Source organism: Lepisma saccharinum, chromosome 14, assembly GCF_977018435.1.
Source record: "Lepisma saccharinum chromosome 14, izLepSacc3.1, whole genome shotgun sequence".
Taxonomy (NCBI): Eukaryota; Metazoa; Arthropoda; class Insecta; order Zygentoma; family Lepismatidae; genus Lepisma; species Lepisma saccharinum.
Window position 1 is genome coordinate 67,791,549 of NC_139242.1, and position 17,706 is coordinate 67,809,254.

The window sequence follows — 17,706 nt, forward strand, 5'->3', positions numbered from 1 at the left end:
CAATGCAACTATTCATATAATGAAATTAGATCCCTATAAAAAAAAGTAGAGAGATATGGGAAGATTCAGGAAGACAGAAATAAAGATAAGGAGTGCTGGTAGAGAGAAGGAAGGACAGAAAGTGGCACAAGGATATACAGGAAATGAGGGGAACGAAATATAGGGAAGAGAAGAAAAGAAACAAGCCTGGAAAGATGGAGAGTGAATACGGAAGATACAAAGGGTTTAGAGAGAAGTTGAAATAAAGAAAACTAAGTAAAGGGAAGTTGAAAACGTAGTTCGGTATGCCAGAGAGAATATGATAAAAAAGAGTACATAGAGAGGAACAAGAAACAAAGAAAGAGAGAGTGAGTGATAGGGCAATTGAAGGAAGTGAGATAGAGACGAATGTAGCTCAGAATTGGTGAAGATAGATAGAAATAGCAACCATATTTCCACAGCTAGAAGTCACGTACTGTTGTCTGAGTAATATTTCCATTCATAAACACGATAGAAACTCATGCATTGTCCGGAAGGCGACACATCCGTGACGTAACCTATTATATGTGCACTAGCGTAGATGCTTTCCAGGAACGCCTAGTCGTCATCGTCAGCGAAGTTTAATCGGATTAGACGCGAAGTAGGCGGAGAACGGAAATAAATTCCTAGAACAGAATATGTTGTTGTGTCTACGACAGTGTATCCAGTTCACAACTCCTGTAACCAACTCCATGCAGCACAGGCGGAGTTACTGGAATGAATGCAATAGCAGCTATTAAATGTTTGTTTATTTCTGTATTGTTATAAGGCACTAGTCTTTTGAAGTTAGCCTTTCGCAGTTCCACTGTCTTCAATTTAGGAGGAGGAATCGCCAAGCTGATAGCAACACTGCTTCGAGAGGATGTTTATATGAGCGGGGAGTTGCGAACTTCGTTCACATCTTTTCCTCCGGGAACAGTTGGTGACAAAAGTGAGCGAGATAAGAACGTTTGCAACCCATTCGTGCATACAAGTGCGCCAGAAGTGATTTGTTCAACACACGCAGGTACGTGAAGTCTTTAAAGCAGTGTGTGTGCTGTGATATATTTTTTTTTACTGGAACAAAAGTAATTCAATCTTGATAATATAATAACGAGTTTTAAAGCATGTTCATTAATCTATTATTTTATTGAAAACAGCGCCCTGGATTTACACATAGTCTTACACATTGTCGTAGGTTCGATCCCAAAGAATGCCCGTCATAATTTTATTAATCGGACGCAAGACTATTAGATTTTATTGTAAGGTGATCAGATTTTTTAAAACAACAAAATGGAACGGCAAGATCTTAATATAATAATAATATAAATTAATAAATAATAAAAACTGTTTTGCCATAAATACTTGTTTGAAAAATAAACAATGTGAATAAGTCGGCACATCAATTGGTTCTTATGCTCCCATATAACAGCAGCCAGTGGAGCCAATTCGGGTGGGGGCGCCCCCCCCCATTCTTGCCACTTTTGCCCATGCAGTATGGCCTTTTATGCTAAGCCTTGTCTACCAAGAAAATATAAACTGCCCCCCCCCCTCCGTAGTTTTGGTGCCCAATCGCCGCTACGCACTAAAGCGATACAGACATCTAATAGGCTACGTATACACCGCGCTATAGTGCAATAGCGCTACCACAGCGGGGGCAAGGGGGCAAACATTGACGACCAAGGGCACTAACGGGGGCACAGATTTCACATGTTATGCAAATAAAAATACATTTCGTAAAATTTTATAAAGTCCAGAGCTGCTGCTATAGCCTGGGAGCCGACCGATCTAAAAAAAAAAAAAAAAAAAACAATGCCAAGGCGCTCCGTGAAGGTATTTGCGCCATATTAAATCAACATTGTTTTCAGTTTGCAAAAAAATTGGATCTAAAAAATTCTTGCTCGCTTCTCTCCCAATGCCTCATTGTTTACTGTAATGCATTGTAAATTATCAGAGAGAGAAATAAGACTTCTCTTAATTGATTTTGTCTGAAATGCATGAACAATTGTCTTTGAGAATAAGGAGCGCGCGCATGCGAGAGACAATTTATGTAATTTTTTATGTTGGTTTATTATGAGGTGGATGAATAGATTATGTAATGTATTTAAATAATATATGCTGTACATATATGTATTAAAGAAGCTTTGATTACGTACACAATTAGTGATAGCTTATTACACATGTATTTTCTTATTTTACGTCGCTCCATGTTGCATATGTGTAAAACACATGAAAGTGAAAGTTATACATGTTATATGTAAAAAATCATTCTGAATTCATTATTCATGCATTTTCTGTCTTATAAAAATACAGTTTGTGTGCTTGTTTTCCATTACTAATGTGAAATTGAAGGCTTTCGAAATAAAATTCAAATCGTTTGTGCCAATACAAATGCTTTAGCACAGACTTCTACCCCCTTTTTACGTGATATACGAAGATAATAATGTCCTTGATACTACTACTACTACTACTACTACTACTACAATAATAATAATAATAATAATAATAATAATAATAATAATAATGGTATGTTTATCCTGGTTCTTGCCGTTTTTACTCGTTCGATTCAAGGAAATACGTAGGGAGAACATTATTTTCAGCAATATAACGGAAGATTTGCTATTTTATTCACATTAGGGCACTTAATTTGTCTCTCTTAATTGACATAATGTTCAATACCAGCTGGTCACCCATTTCCTATGCATGGGTATATGGAGTATTTAGGTTTCTTTAAAAAGTTTTTTTGTGTGTGTAGGCTGGACCTGCAGTTTAAAGTGGGACCCGAACCACTGTGTGCCTCCACCAGATATCGAACCCGGGACGGGTACATGGAGTATTCGCCACTGACTGGTGATAAGTAATTATATTTCTGTAAATGTTTCCAAATAGCAGAAAACAATTCAATACGTTGATTCTCTTTCAGAACCTAAAGAAACGATGTGCAGCTCTGAGTCACCTTGCGGAAGGACATTGTGCCAACTTCTTTCGGAGGCAGATCGGGGAGTCAACGGGTTAGATGATCAGGAGACGGCGATCAAACTCCACCAACAGTGGCTGGTGCCAATCATCCACCACCAAATGGTGGAAAAGATCCCTATTTTCCGATACCTCTCGCCGGGGATCCGCTACACTGGCAGCCACGCAGGCAACACAAGGGTGGGAATAGCCAACGAGTTCGATGTGGACTTTCTTCTCCGCTTTCCGGCAGAACTTACCAACCCTCCGGTTGTGGAAACCGCAATGGCTTCGATGGTGAGGCTGAAATATGCCAATGGCTTCAACATAGTCCGTGATGAGTTGGCTGAACTCCGGGACTGGCTCACAGCGGAGGGTTACTTGAAGAGGGACGTCGTGAGGCAATGGATGAAGAACAATCTCAACTCGATCCTCAAATCATTGGAAAGCATTGAGTACATTGCTAACCAGACCTGGAGAGTTAGGAAGATGGGCCCAGCAAGCACCCTGGACATAAACCTCTTTGTTTCTGGGAACTGGCTAGAGTACAGCATTGATTTCGTTCCTGCTGTGCTCGTATCTTCTCAGCCCTTGGACAAGAAGGGTGCGAACTTTCCTGCGGGAGACTGGTTCGTGGTTCCAAGACCCGAGAGGGACTTCAACGACGTCACCTATTGGCGTACAAGCTTCCCCGATCAAGAGGACAAACTATTCCAGGGAAAGAGGAACTTGCTACCGACCCTCAGGCTCATCAAAATGGTTCGCAACAAGCAAGGATGGGAGTTGGACATATTCAGCTACTACATCAAGACCATGTTCCTCTGGGAAGCCAATGCGCAGACACCCGATTTCTGGAACAAGTGCATTGGCGATCTCTTCGTCCATATGCTGAAAGCGATGCGCAAGTGTTTGCAGAGGAAGTCCATTCCCTACTTTTGGGATAGGAGACAGAACATGCTGCAACTTGAAACTGATGATATAGCTACCATGAAAGAGAAAGTTGAAAGTATTATCAACATAGCTGAGAGGGCACCAGAAACCATTCTTCAATACCTCGAGACCAAGTAAACCAGGAGCAGGGATATGCTCGTCGTTAGCGGGGAGCACAGGGGGACGTACCCCCCTTCAATAATCCTGCAAATGTATTGTGGATGTGGAAGATATTGGTGTATTATACATAATGCTTACCCCACCAGCAATAACTCAAAAGACAAAGATGCGTTTGAGCATGGATGTATGTAAACACAATATATATAATAGGTCTTGATGATGAAAGTAGACAAACACAATTCACGTGTGTCCTTACTTTATGCTTGATTTCTCGAAAAATATTATTCGTACGAGAGATTGTTTCTTTGTATTTTATTATTGCTTTTCTTCTGTAGTATAAATTGTTTACGTAGGCTATGTAACAATGTGTACATTATGTAAAGACACCTTTTATAGACTAGGAGCTATCCCTAACCACGAGGAGAAGGTTAAAATTAAAGGAAATCAATGCCACTGTCTGCACCAAGTACAATTACTATGCCCAATACTATATGGCGAGTACAAAGTAATCTTATTTTCAAACCAGTACAGGAACAAGTACAAATACTACGATGTGTACCTGCTGAGCTGTAATCTGTATCCCACCCTCCATTGCACGTGGCTTTCCATTCACACGAAACTGCTCAATTGTGCAGTGTGCCTTAATTCAAGGAGAATTAGAATCTCAAGTACTTAGTATATTGTAAAGATAAAATAAGAGTCATTTTCAGGGAAATAAGTCATTATTGTCAACAGACAATCCTTATTTTTGTGCAAATTACAAATTTGCACCGGATTTATTGTGTTGTAAAATACTGTTAGTTACAGTTGGATCCTGAGAAAAGTTCCTAAAAGTTTTGTCGTGTTAATAATAAGCAGATACATTATGTGGTGTAAATTAGTCCTGTTTATATCATGAGAAATGAGCGACTTCAATATGTTAGTATGTATAATCAAATGGTGGTGAGAATAGTTTTGAAAGAAATTATGTTATATGATAATGCATCTTTATTTTTGTGCTTAATCAGTGTGTAATATGTAGATAAATAAATTTGTTCGTTGAAGTCAAAACGTTTTCATTAAGAAGTAGTTATTACTAAATGTAACATTATTTTACAAGTTATACGACTTATCGTATATCTAAGTTGAGATTAATATTTATTCTCAGATTTCTTAGATGAGGCCGTGCCAAGTTTTATGGTTCTGTGAGAAGTTATGAGTACTTAATGATACTTGACTCGAATCTAACTGGAACAAAAAAGATTTACTTCTTCTTCACGAGCAGAAAATAATTATCTCAGAACTGTGAAAATATCGTAGAAATGAACTTCGTTATAATGTGTTTCATACCACATTTATTTTCATTTTCTCTAGAGGAGAGGTGGGTAGCGTCGAACATTTTAGCAAAAATTACTATTTACAGAAAGTAAGGTAATATATAGCAGGCCCATACCCAGGGAAGGGGCCATGGAGGCCATGGCTCCCCCCTCGAACCCTGAAATATTTAAATGTGAACCTATAAAAAACTACGAAAATATCATCGTCGATTTTTCAAATTTGTAAGAATTTCAATTTTGTTCTTGCATAAATGAATGTTTTTCTTGTGTAGAAGTCTCTAGTCTGCAATATTGGGTAGTTTTAGTTTTAAAATTATTGATGCAAAGCTATCAGACGTCCGATTCACCGATTTAGTCAGAATAGTCCATTACTTTTAATCCCTGTCCAGATGTTTTTCGAACTGCAGCCTTGATGCGAAAATGTCTCTTTATTATTTTAACTCACATTTAGGCATGTTCTTTATTGTAATAGTAATTTATAAATATATCATTTTCTAAACATAGAATTATCATGACTTTTCAATGGCGCTCGCATAAGAAAATTTATATCTATCTCTCTCTCATTATATAGGATACCAGGTGGTTATAATTAAAGTGACGGTGTTCAGAGTGGTACAGCACGGGCTGTAATGAGAGTAGCAGTCTGAAATTTCGTAGATATGCTAATGAAGCAATGCGCTCGCGAATTATGCAAAAAAATAATTAGTTCCAATTCTCGCCACCAGGGTAAAAAATGGCGCTGTAAGCAGTCAAAACGTGGAATTTTCCGTAACTCTGACGTCAAAGTCGGTGACATTGCCTAACCATTGTGTGAGCTCCCTGGTTGTTGTTGGTGACGCTTGTTGCTTTCCCTTTAGTAATGTTCATGTAATTCGAATAGTGAAATTGTAGCGATATTTTATTAAAAAGAGTATTGTTTTCTGCGATTTATAGTGTTTTTCCTGTACCTATACCAAGTTTTGACTGCTTACAGCGCCAGTTTTTACCCTGGTGGCGAGAATTGGAACTAATTATTTTTTTGCATAATTCGCGAGCGCATTGCTTCATTAGCATATCTACGAAGTTTCAGACTGCTACTCTCATTACAGACCGTGCTGTACCACTCTGAACACCGTCACTTTAATTATAACCACCTGGTATATATAACACAGGGGTCTGGCCCCTCCCTCAAAAAAATCCTGGGTACGGGCCTAAAGTGTAACATAATTAACAATCTTGACCTTTCTCAGAACCCATACATTGCATATATGGCTACAACAGAAATATCAGGCAGAATTACACACGTCAAAATAATATATAAAAGCAGTGCCGGATCTATAAACCGCAACCCCACATTGGGGGAAGGGGGATGACACTACTGCATACGCAACCCAATGCATGAGGAACGGATAGCAAAAGCAATTACATAAATATTATGAAACAGGAAGAGGCCTTCAGTAATATTTTGCGAGAGGACCCAAAATTTGTGGATCTCGCACGGAGAAAAGCACTGTACTTGAGTAAGTTATTCAGCACAGGGGTTGCCCCAGGACAAAACTATTTTTCAAGTTTAAGTTTCATTGTCAAGATACACGTCACAAGTAAAATGAATGTCATCTCATGGGGCTGTACAGTCAACGGCAAAGATAATGGTAGACAAATTGTCCACCGATATTTTTGTTGCTTTATTATTCTACATCCTGGGTTGTTTTAAGGATTGAAACTATGTTGGTTCGAAGCGAGCATTGTTATCTGCTTATTGACGTTATTATTTCAATTCATTGTCATCACATTGTTGCAATACAGACCGAATGAAAATGGTGGTGGGAAATTCACCTAATGTTTCTTTCGCCGTTGGGTGTTCTGTCGGTGTGCAATCGTTACATTAAAACACTGAATCCACTGTTCTTCAATAGGTTCAGAAACAAGTTATTTCAAATACAGCAACAACCATTTTACATTAAAATGTACCAGCAACAGAAAATAACAACAAGAAGTAAAACTTACATGTGGTAAAACCTTCTAAAATGTGCCTGATTTTTAGATACGTCTACTTCCGTTTGCTAAATTATTGTCTTGTCTGGGTAGTCTGTGGAAAAGGGAAACGTTTCTGACAAGCGAAATGTTGATCTTTTCTTTTATATATATATATATATATATTGGAGAGGGTTGAGGCGAAAGTTAAATTCCTGGAGAAGGCGATCACTTCTGATGTTGCCATTAGCTATTTCGTGCAGAAGGTTGGGCTTTTGCAGGTATTTTGTAGATGGAATTCGGTGCCAAACAATAAACATTTAGAACAGAATTTCATCTATCTAAATTTGAGGTGCGTGCAGATGGGAAAGCAGTATCCAATTTTAGATAAAACATGAGGTGTTCGATGTCGTACAGTCCTACCATCTGTCAAAGACTACTCGCCTTTCCTATTAAAAAAAACCGAATGTTTTGGTAACTTTTAGCTCAGTTTTCTTCATGTTTTGTTTCTTTATGATTCACTAATAGCCTAGATATTTCCAACAACCTAAATTTTCACAGTTGAAATATGTGTGTAGCGAATAGCCCAATGAAATAGCAAAACAAGTACCAAACCATTCATCTTTATATTTCCAAAAAAATATTGTGAATTGGACCACAAATGCATATACAGGGTGTCCCAATAGAATGTGACGATTTTCAAACCAATTTAGTAAAAAAGTAGTATGCAGGAAAATAGAAAAAGTAACATGTATGCGATGAGGGCAATAAATATTCCCTTACTGAAGCTAGCGATGGGTGATTTTGTTCGCAGATTGACTGAATGTATTCGCCTCGTAACTCACGTCCTATTCAAAAAGAGAAACCTGTACACTAAACTATAAAACTCCCTTTTTCTTTTTTCCTGCAAACCGTTACATTCCATTGAGACGCCATGTACAGTCACGGACACAACATACACTCTGTCTTGTAATATTCAAGCAGTGACATTTTTCCTTACACAATTACTGTAGTTTGGCTGTAGTCTCGCAATTAACATCTTTATTTTGTATGTGCATACATAAGAATATATCAAGGTTTCCCCTCAAAATATCTTTATTTCATTCAATACAACCTTACATGTAGTATAATGTAATATATAATAGTGGTTTATTATATAAGTCATCTAGTTTCGACACACAAACTTAAAGGGACAGCCATTAAGGCTAAACATTTTACAAACAAAAATAAAGTAGAAATTTTAGCAGAAAACACAGGCTCGACCAGGATCCGAACCAGGTTTTGTGGCATACCATGTTATTGCTATGCCAAGTGAACTACCGAGCCACCCCTGGATTTGCCTGATTTTTCGCTGTCGCTGTCGGTAGCTCAGTTGATAGAGCAATGGCATTGCATGCCAGAGACCCTGGTTCGTGTCCTGGTCGAGTCTGCATTTTCGCTAAAATGTCTACCGTAGTACATGTTCTGTGTGTGGGTTTTAAACAAAAGACTTGTGAGGTTCTAACTATACCCCTATAAAGAGATGTCGTTTAGTCCTCCTCCGAAGAGAATTTGTGGTTACGTTCCTTGTGTGTGATACCAGCAACATGTCCTTCTCTTCCTTAACCTTTTGTACTCAAGGTATCTGGAGACAGCATCTGGATCACCATCCTTGAAATAGGGTATTATTATCTCCAGTTCCTTTTCCATGCGACGCAATGATGTATCGCTCACTCTACTCAGCAAATTGCAACTCCTGTGCCAGAAGTAGCGGATACGTCGCTTACGCAAACATTTAAGCAGCACATTCAACATGTGGACGAAAAGCTTGCAGATACAGGAGCTCCAGAAATCAGTAGGTTGCTTCTTCTCTGCCTCCAGAAGGAACACAGTTTTGATGTAATAGCTGCACAGTTCCTCCTCCCATCCCATCTTGTTGCGAAGGACTTTGACGAGCCGCAGTGTTGGTAGCAAGTTCTTACACGGTTCGAAGATCTCAGACTCCTGCGTTGGAAAACTGGTGCGCCATAGTGTGTTGTCGTCATAGTCAGGCACCCGTTTGGGAACAGCGTACCAATGTCCTTTGGGGAAAATTACTTTCTCGGAATTTGAAGGACAAAACAACACAGGGTTCTTCCTAGGACATAACTCCAAGACTGGGACAATGTCGATGCTGTACGTGAGCCCATTGTAAGAAACGTGTAGAGTATAAGCTGGACCCGCCTTCTGGACGTCCACAAAGTTTTGTGAAACGAAGTAAATGCAGTCCAAGGAATCCACAGCGGATTGGATGAGATCGCGCATCCAGTGTCTGAATTTGTCAGTCCTGAGGTATCCTTCATCGGAGACCCACTTGTATATGGCATCCATATCGTTAGGTTGAGCATGGTGACTGCATAGCTTGAAATCTTCAGGAATTCTCAGCTTTATCATAGATGGAACCGGGCAGCCGTGAAGAGATGCTTCTATGTTATTATCTGGCAGACGAACAACCAAATCCACATCGAACTCGTTGGCTAGTCCTACCCTGGTCCTATTGGAGTAGCTTCCGACGTAATGGGCTTTTGGAGACAGGTGCTGGAAGAGGACGCTTTTGTCGTATATGGTCCTGAAGAGTTTCTTCAACAGTTCCTTTTGGTGATCTTCGATGTCTTGCTCGTCGAGACTCAGCGCGTTGGCATACTCATGCACGCTCCAGAGTTTTTGGCATAACTTGGACCCGGATGGGCAGCCATATACACAGAACCTGGTACACATATTGGACCCGAAACCTGGAAGCACAAAGCACATTTTGATTAGCAGTAATCGACTTCTTTTTTCAATCAAAATAGGTGACTACATCTTAAGTCAGAATGTTGTTAAGCTTTACAGATTTCGACCATTTTTTGGTGGGTTGTTGTGGAGCAATTTTAAAAAACGACAAAAAAAGTCGCGATGTAAAAGTAGTGTTAGTCAATATTTAGCGAGACTATTCAATATGGAAAAAACGAATAAGTGAAATGACGATGATAATAACAATAATACCAATAGTTTATAGGTAGGTTGAGCACAGTATAAAATCTCACTAGATCAAATAAAAAAAAGTACAAAATAACACAGCTAAAATATGTAAGATATATTGAGATATTGAAGATTCAAGATATATCGATTGTTCATTTTCGATTTGGCCGCAGTAGACAGAAATATGTACAAGCACCGGCAATAAAAATCATATATATATATACAGGGTGTCCATAAAATCTAACCCCACCCTGGGTATTGTGAGAACGACTGTAAATAGGAAGAAATGGCAAAACACGTATTCCATGATGTTCAGGGGAAAACGTTTCGAGGCCAATCATTCCCTACCCGGGACTAGGGGGTCGACTCAATTTTTTTCAAATAGCAAGTGGGGTCGAATAATATGTCGTTTGAAAGGTCTTATCGTAACAACAATAATACAGCAAATCCGGGGTCTCTACGTAGCTGCAATTCACAATGGCGTGAAATCAAATGTGGAACGTGACCAGCATTAGACAGGACTCCAACTCCTACAGTAATAATCCTAAACAACAGTGGGAGCTGGAAAAATGTTCCTACACTGTAGCATGATTCGGAGATATCCTAGCAGTGTCTACAAATACGTACCCCCCCCCCCCCCACCCCGAAGAGATGGCAAGCGTCCGTATACACAAAACCGAATATCATCGCGCCCCCTGAGATTGCTACCAGGAGGACACGGACCGACATGCACATCGCAACTCAAGGCAAATGGTGAAGGAGGCACGTAGTTACATGTACAATGTCAACTGAAGGCAAATGGGGGGGGGGGGAGGTTACAAGATGTTATAACTCGTACACCACTAAAAGTCAAATTGAGCTTACCTACTATTTACAGAAGATGCTCGAAATGAACCCCATTCACTTGTTTGAAGGAGAATGCAGACGGAGTATCGAACCAGACCAAGTAATCAGTGTTACTACCGCGATGAAGATTCAACAGGACCATTCTGCTTGTGTTCTCGTAAGCAAACAGACCGGACCGCAAACGTTCGAAGTGACTTTGAAATACTGGACGTACAAGAGTTGTAGTGCCGTACACACTGTGTTCTAAAAACGTGTTTCCTGTATCTTCCGTTACCGTGCTTCTGTTTGTGTATTGGTGGTTAAAGTGTTTGCAACGACGAGAAAAATGAATGGTGCCGGAAGGGCGCGTTCTGGCGCAGACAAAGTGGAAATTATCTTTCTTTTCGGTGAATGTGGCAGAAACTACAGTGCCACTGCTAGACGATTTAACGAATTGTATCCCCAACGCCCTAGTATTGACCATAAGTATGTTTTAGACCTCGTGAAAAAATTCCGTGAAACGCAACGGATCAATGACAGACGACGTCCAGGACGACCTCGCATCGATGAGGCAACAGTGTTGAAAGTTATAGGACGCGTGACTGTAAACCCTGATACGTCTCTCAGACAAACAGAAGAAGCAAGCAACATTCCACAGAGTTCTATCAGTAAGGTGTTAAAATTACACAAATTTCATCCTTACAAAATGCAGATAAAGCAAGAACTAGGAGATGATGATTTTGATAGACGAATTGAGTTTTGCGAAATTATGTGCGACAGGATTACTAACAACGAGATCTTCTTACACAACATCTGTTTCAGTGACGAAAGTTCTTTTTACCACATTGTTCGAGTATGGGCAGATGTTAATCCCCATGTTGTGAGGGAAGGCCATACGCAAAGACATGAGAAGCTTAATGTGTGGGCAGGTATTTTAGGAAACCACATAATGGGGCCCCTATTCCTTAATGGCAATTTAAACGGTGATCTGTGCCTGCAAATTCTACGTGACACAGTGGATCCCTTGGTAACGGACCTTGTAGAAAACTCAGTCGATGTCAACGGTGTGCCTGAATTTGATGCGGACAATATAGTTTTTCAGCAAGATGGATGTCCTGCATACTACAGCCGGGACGTACGTGAGTACTTGAACGAACATTATACTAATAGGTGGATAGGCCGTCGTGCTACCATCGAATGGTCTGCGAGATCGCGTGATTTGTCTCCGAACGATTTTTTCCTTTGGCGACACTTTAAATCTGTTGTGTACAAAACAGGACCTAGTAGTCTTGCTTATCTGCAACAAAGAATAATAGCAGCCTGTAGAGACATTTCAGCAGACACGTTCAGCAAAGTGCGACGTACATTTCATACTCGTCTGTTCTACTGCCAAGAAGTGAATGGGGCTCATTTCGAACATCTTCTGTAAATAGTAGGCAAGCTCAATTTGACTTTTAGTGGTGTACATGTTGTAACATCTTGTAACCCCCCCCCCCTCCTTTGCATTCAGTTGACATTGTACATGTAACTACGTGCCTCCTTCACCATTCCCCTTGAGTTGCGATTGTGCAATGTGCATGTCGGTCCGTGTCCTCCTGGTAAGCAATCTCAGGGGGCGCGATGATATGCGGTTTTGTGTACGGACGCTTGCCATCTCTTGGGGGTGGGGCGTACGTATTTGTAAACACTGCTGGGGTATCTCCGAATCATGGTACAGTGTAGGAACATTTTTCCAGCTCCCACTGTTGTCTAGGATTACTACTGTAGGAGTTGGAGTCCTGTCCAATGCTGGTCATGTTCCACATTTGATTTCACGCCATTGTCAATTGGAGCCACGTAGAGACCCCAGATTTGCTGTATTATTGTTGTTATGATAAGACCTTTCAAACGACATATTCTTCAACGCCCCTTGCTATTTGAAAAATCGAGTGGACCCCAGCCTACCCCTTTGTGGGGCGTCCGGGTAGGGAATTGTTGGCCTCAAAACGTTTCCCCCCCCTGAACATCATGGAATCCGTGTTTCGCAATTTCTTCCTATTTACAGCCGTTCTCACAATACCCAGGGTGGGGTGAGACTTTATGGACACCCTGTATATATCGTGAAATGTTCGCTTTCTTGCATGGTGTTATGTGTGTATCGTAAAATTACGGGGTTGAGTAAGTTTTTATAGCAAGTCTTCAATTTTCAATAGAAACTTCCGCTATTCGCCGTCTCATGCTGTGCATGCTTGGCGCGGAGCCAAAGGGGTTTCCTTACGCACCATCGAGGCCCCACCAATTGCCATGTGAACAATAACAAAAACAACAATAAAACATAATATCAGTAGAACACCTTGCAATAAAGCGATCGGCTACTGGCTACCCACATGACAAAAGTGTAGATCCATTCTCGATTGATTCTTATTTGACTTCGTTTTGATTTTGATTTGGTTTATTTTACGTCGCTTTTCTGCTGATTGGGCTAATCGCGAAGACAGGGTAAGTAATGATGTAATTAAATTGACGCAAAGGGGTCGGCAGATCCAGTCTCGATTAGTCTCCGTTTTACGAAACTATGAATCGTTCCTCTCCAATCGCTTTGGTCGTGGGTTCGAAACCCAGCCATGGGGTTCTTGAAGTGTCCCTGCATCAATTTCATCATCCTAATTCTCGCGATTAGCCAAAAGTGGCAGAAAAACGAAGTAAAATAAACGAAATCAATGAAACGAGTTCCCAGATTCAGGCCCGTAGCCAGAATTTTATTTCGGGGCGAGGGTGGCATCCCTTATCAGTAGCCGCCATGTACAGGTAAAAAAGTAGAGGTTTGAAGGCCTGAAGATCAATTTCTCAGTGCATCACAACTTATTACACAAGATCTTTAATCCTGATAAGTAAGTAAATTTAATTACCACTATACACTATTTCAATTAGATATTTGTGGAGTTTCAGGAGGGGCTTCTGTTCTGTGCCCCGATCCCTTCCCCTAGCGCCCAGTTTCCAAATTCCAGCGCCGCCCATATTGCCGGGTTGCCACAAGGCCGCTTGTCTGTCTTTGTTCTCTCATTAACTTTTACAATTGATCTCTACCGTCAAATGACGTCACGACCCACTTGAAGTTCTAATTTCGATTTTGTCCCCTTCAGAGACTTCCGATCGACGCAGGAAGGAAGAAGCGTTTCTGCATGGTGAAATCACTGGCATTTCTCGCACAGGCTGGCAACTGGCCAGCATCACCAGACGCTCATGCCACCTGACGTCACGCTCCACGTAACGGGCGAGCCTACGACACATGACGTCATGCCCACACTACGTAGGGTAAGGTTTTTTTTTTTTGACTTCCAGGAAAGTGTGAAGGTCTCCGACTCGATCGCCTGGTGGTTCAGCAGTTATTTTTTGCTTCATTATTACTGTTATCTGTACATTACGTGCGTCGCGTCTTAATGCGGAGGCAGTGGCGGTGATTAGGGATGGCGAAGGGGAACCCCCCTTGCAAGTTTTTGCCCCTGTACTATAGCATCTAAATGCTAAGATTTGATTTGATTTAGTTTATTTTACTTCGCGTTTTGTGCCTCTTGGCTAATTTCCGAAGATAGGGATGAGTGATGAAATGATGAAATTGATGAATGGACATTCACAAACAACCAAGCCCGACCGGGATTCGAACCCGGGATCCTTGGCGTCGCAGCGCGATGTGATAACCACTCGGCCACAGGGTCGGGCTCTAAATGCTAAGCCTTGTCAATCTCGAGAAAAGAAACTGTTCTTGTCCCTCCAGTTTTGGTATCTAATCGCCGCTACTGGGGGAGATATCGCCATGCAATATGTTGCCTGTTGCCAGGGACGGCTACGTTTCCCATGGATGGATAAGAAAAGCATTTTTATTGACACCCACCTGATATTGATGCACCACACTGATACTGATGGACACTCACAAAGAACAACCATGCTCAGGCAGGGATTCGAACCCGGGACCCCCCCTGGCGTCGTAGCGCGCTGTGATAACCACTCTGCCACTGAGTCCGGCTACATTGCACTGGCGCCCTCCTCGGAACTTTGGTGGGGCGGCTGGCCCTCATGATTTGCAATAGGTGGTAAGCATAGCAGAGGGGTGTACTATGTGAAGCGATATCAAATTTGAAAAAAAAAGAGGCGAAGCAAGGGAAGGATAAGAAAATGTTCTGGGATAAAGTTAAAGAAAGAAAAATAAATAAAATGTTAGAAATACAGGGTTATTCAAAAAGAATGGTACAAAAGTAAAGATAATAGAGGGGAAGTAAAGGGAGAGAGAGATATGCAAGTTTACTTTATGCACTGATCTAGGCTAATTGGGACTGAACCTACAGTTTAAAGTGGGATCCGTACCACTGCGCAATGTGCCTCCAGCGGGTATCGAACCCGGAACACCTTGATTACAAGGTGACGACGATACCACTACGCCATTGGTGCGTAAAAATAAGCGGGACGTTACGGGACAAAATGCCAACATATGCGCCATGCGTCGCCGTTCAGTAGTCGAGGCTATCTCGGCCCCGAGCCAAAAAGAACGCACTGTAATACGAACTAAACTACGCACGTCAAGGCCAAATGCAGAACCAATCGACGCTTTTTTGTCACTTTTGGCTAATATCGACAACGAGGTTGAATGATGATATAGAATTGATGAAGGGATATACAATAGACATGCAGCTCCAGGGCGGGACTCGAACCCTGGAACGTCGATGGCGAAAACGGCACCTGATAGTCAGCGAGGCCGCTGTGGGCCGCATTTACGGCAGTGACTCGATGTTCTCGGCTTTACCTACGAAGGAACTTGCTGTCCAACAGCCAATTAGGCCTACTGCTGCCCCCCTGTTTGAGCAAAAGCGACAACATTAAAATCCCTCCTCCTCGAAGAACAGGCGTAAGGATGTGACGACCTCATCGCCCAGTGACTTGTTCACTGCGATTAGTCAACCAACAGAGTGAAATGGTCAACATTTTGCTCTGTTGGGATTTACAGAGCTGTCCTGTCATGGCTCTATGAGCGTCTCACAATCGGCAGAAGTTGGGTATGGTTGGTGGACTACAGTGTGATCCTCACAGCTAGATCAGAGAGATCCGCTGACCAACGACAGGTGCGGTCCTCCATTCATATTGGGGGTTAGGCGCAGAGCTGACAACTCTGCCCTGTAGATGACATGTCAAGAAACAGCAATATGAGGCCATGGATGTTCCCAAGGTAAAATATTCCGGAGGTAAAATAGTTCCCTATTCGGATCTCCGGGTGGGGACTTCGGTAGGGATGGAAAAGAGTATATAGATCTTGCTCAAGATAGGGACAGATGGAAGGCCTGTGTTGCTGCAGCCATGAACCTTCGGGTTTAAGAAGGCTAGAGAGTTAGTTAGTTAGTTAGTCAGCCTCCTCGAAGAAGCCAGCAGGAGCAGGAAAACATGATTTTGTCAAACTAACCGTTCTGCGCTGTGAATGGACGCCGGTTCTTACGGTGGCGCTACTATAGGTCTATCGGTACTCCCAAATGGTATTTCGAGGAACGACAACATGAATAATATGATATTGCATAGAAGACATGCTTGCTTACCTGAAGGAATTTAGCCTATTGATCCTGGCGTGCAGTTCGCTTGAAGAGAGTAAACGAGTCTGCCGGCAGCCGCTTCGTGCTCCTCCCCTTTAAGGATGACGCAACAGGTTGGATGATCGTGTCGTGTGAACGGGAAATTTCCTCCCTCTGTTGTCCAATTCAGGAATGTTGCCAGAATGCATAGCCGAGTGCCAGGCACGTGTCTACACATACATTTCGGGTGGAGGGGGGTGTCCGACCAAGTGTCTCAATAATAATATAATTAGAATAATTATATTAAATCAAATTAAAATAACATAAATTAAATATGTACATTAATTAATATTGCATTGTTATTATTACATAAATAGTTGAAAAGATGATACAAGAATAGATATACAGGGTGTCCACAAAGTCTTGCTACCATTACAATGAAACATACTGTAGCTCCTAGTATATGAGATAAAGACATGCGGTTTTTTGCAGCGTGTTCTACAGCTCCCAAAATTTTAATAAGTAGTAGTATTTTTTTGTTATTATATTTTTTTTTTTTAATTTTGCAGATTATGTTGTGAGGGACTTTTTGGATAGACATTTTCTGGCAACCGCGCTCCCCTGATATCACCCCCTTGGATTTTTTTTTTACATTGGGGCTATGTCAAGGATCGTGTCTACGAAACCCCTGTTCCAGATATTGTCACACTTCGTACACGGATTGCAGAAGTTCTCGAACAGGTTGATGCTGCTATGCTGCAGCATGTATGGATGGAGATCGAATACCGTCTCGACGTCCTGAGGGCAACTAACGGGGCGGATGTGGAAGTGTTGTAATTGTAAATAAAACTTTGAGAGCTGTAGAACACGTTGCAAAAAACTGCATGTATTTATCTCATATAGTTTAGGAGTTAAGTTTCATCGTAACGGTAGCAGGACTTTGTGGACACCCTGTATAACAGCATGTATTCGCTATCTTGCTTACATGTTGTTAAGACTGCCAAAATGTGTATAAACACAACTGCCCTGGCAAGGGTATTAATGTCAAATAAATAAAGAATTGAATATTTATTGAATAAAAAGAAAGTAGATAGATCCAA

The 17,706-nt window shown here is 41.3% G+C and overlaps 2 protein-coding genes across 2 annotated transcripts; one reads left to right on the forward strand and one right to left on the reverse strand.

Annotated features, from left to right (window-relative positions):
* The first annotated feature begins 2,927 nt into the window (after positions 1-2,927).
* LOC145998595 (cyclic GMP-AMP synthase-like receptor) lies at positions 2,928-5,009 on the forward strand. The gene has a single exon (XM_083135035.1). The coding sequence runs from the start codon at positions 2,935-2,937 to the stop codon at positions 4,018-4,020; it is 1,086 nt and encodes a 361-aa protein (XP_082991161.1). The 5' UTR covers positions 2,928-2,934; the 3' UTR covers positions 4,021-5,009.
* Positions 5,010-8,421: 3,412 nt separating this feature from the next.
* On the reverse strand, positions 8,422-16,698 carry LOC145998596 (cyclic GMP-AMP synthase-like receptor). The gene is made up of 2 exons (XM_083135037.1): positions 16,634-16,698; positions 8,422-10,021 (listed from the first exon to the last, which is right to left on the reverse strand). Exon 2 carries the CDS (start codon positions 10,005-10,007, stop codon positions 8,829-8,831), a length of 1,179 nt encoding a protein of 392 aa, XP_082991163.1. The 5' UTR covers positions 10,008-10,021; positions 16,634-16,698; the 3' UTR covers positions 8,422-8,828.
* Between the last annotated feature and the right edge of the window lie 1,008 nt (positions 16,699-17,706).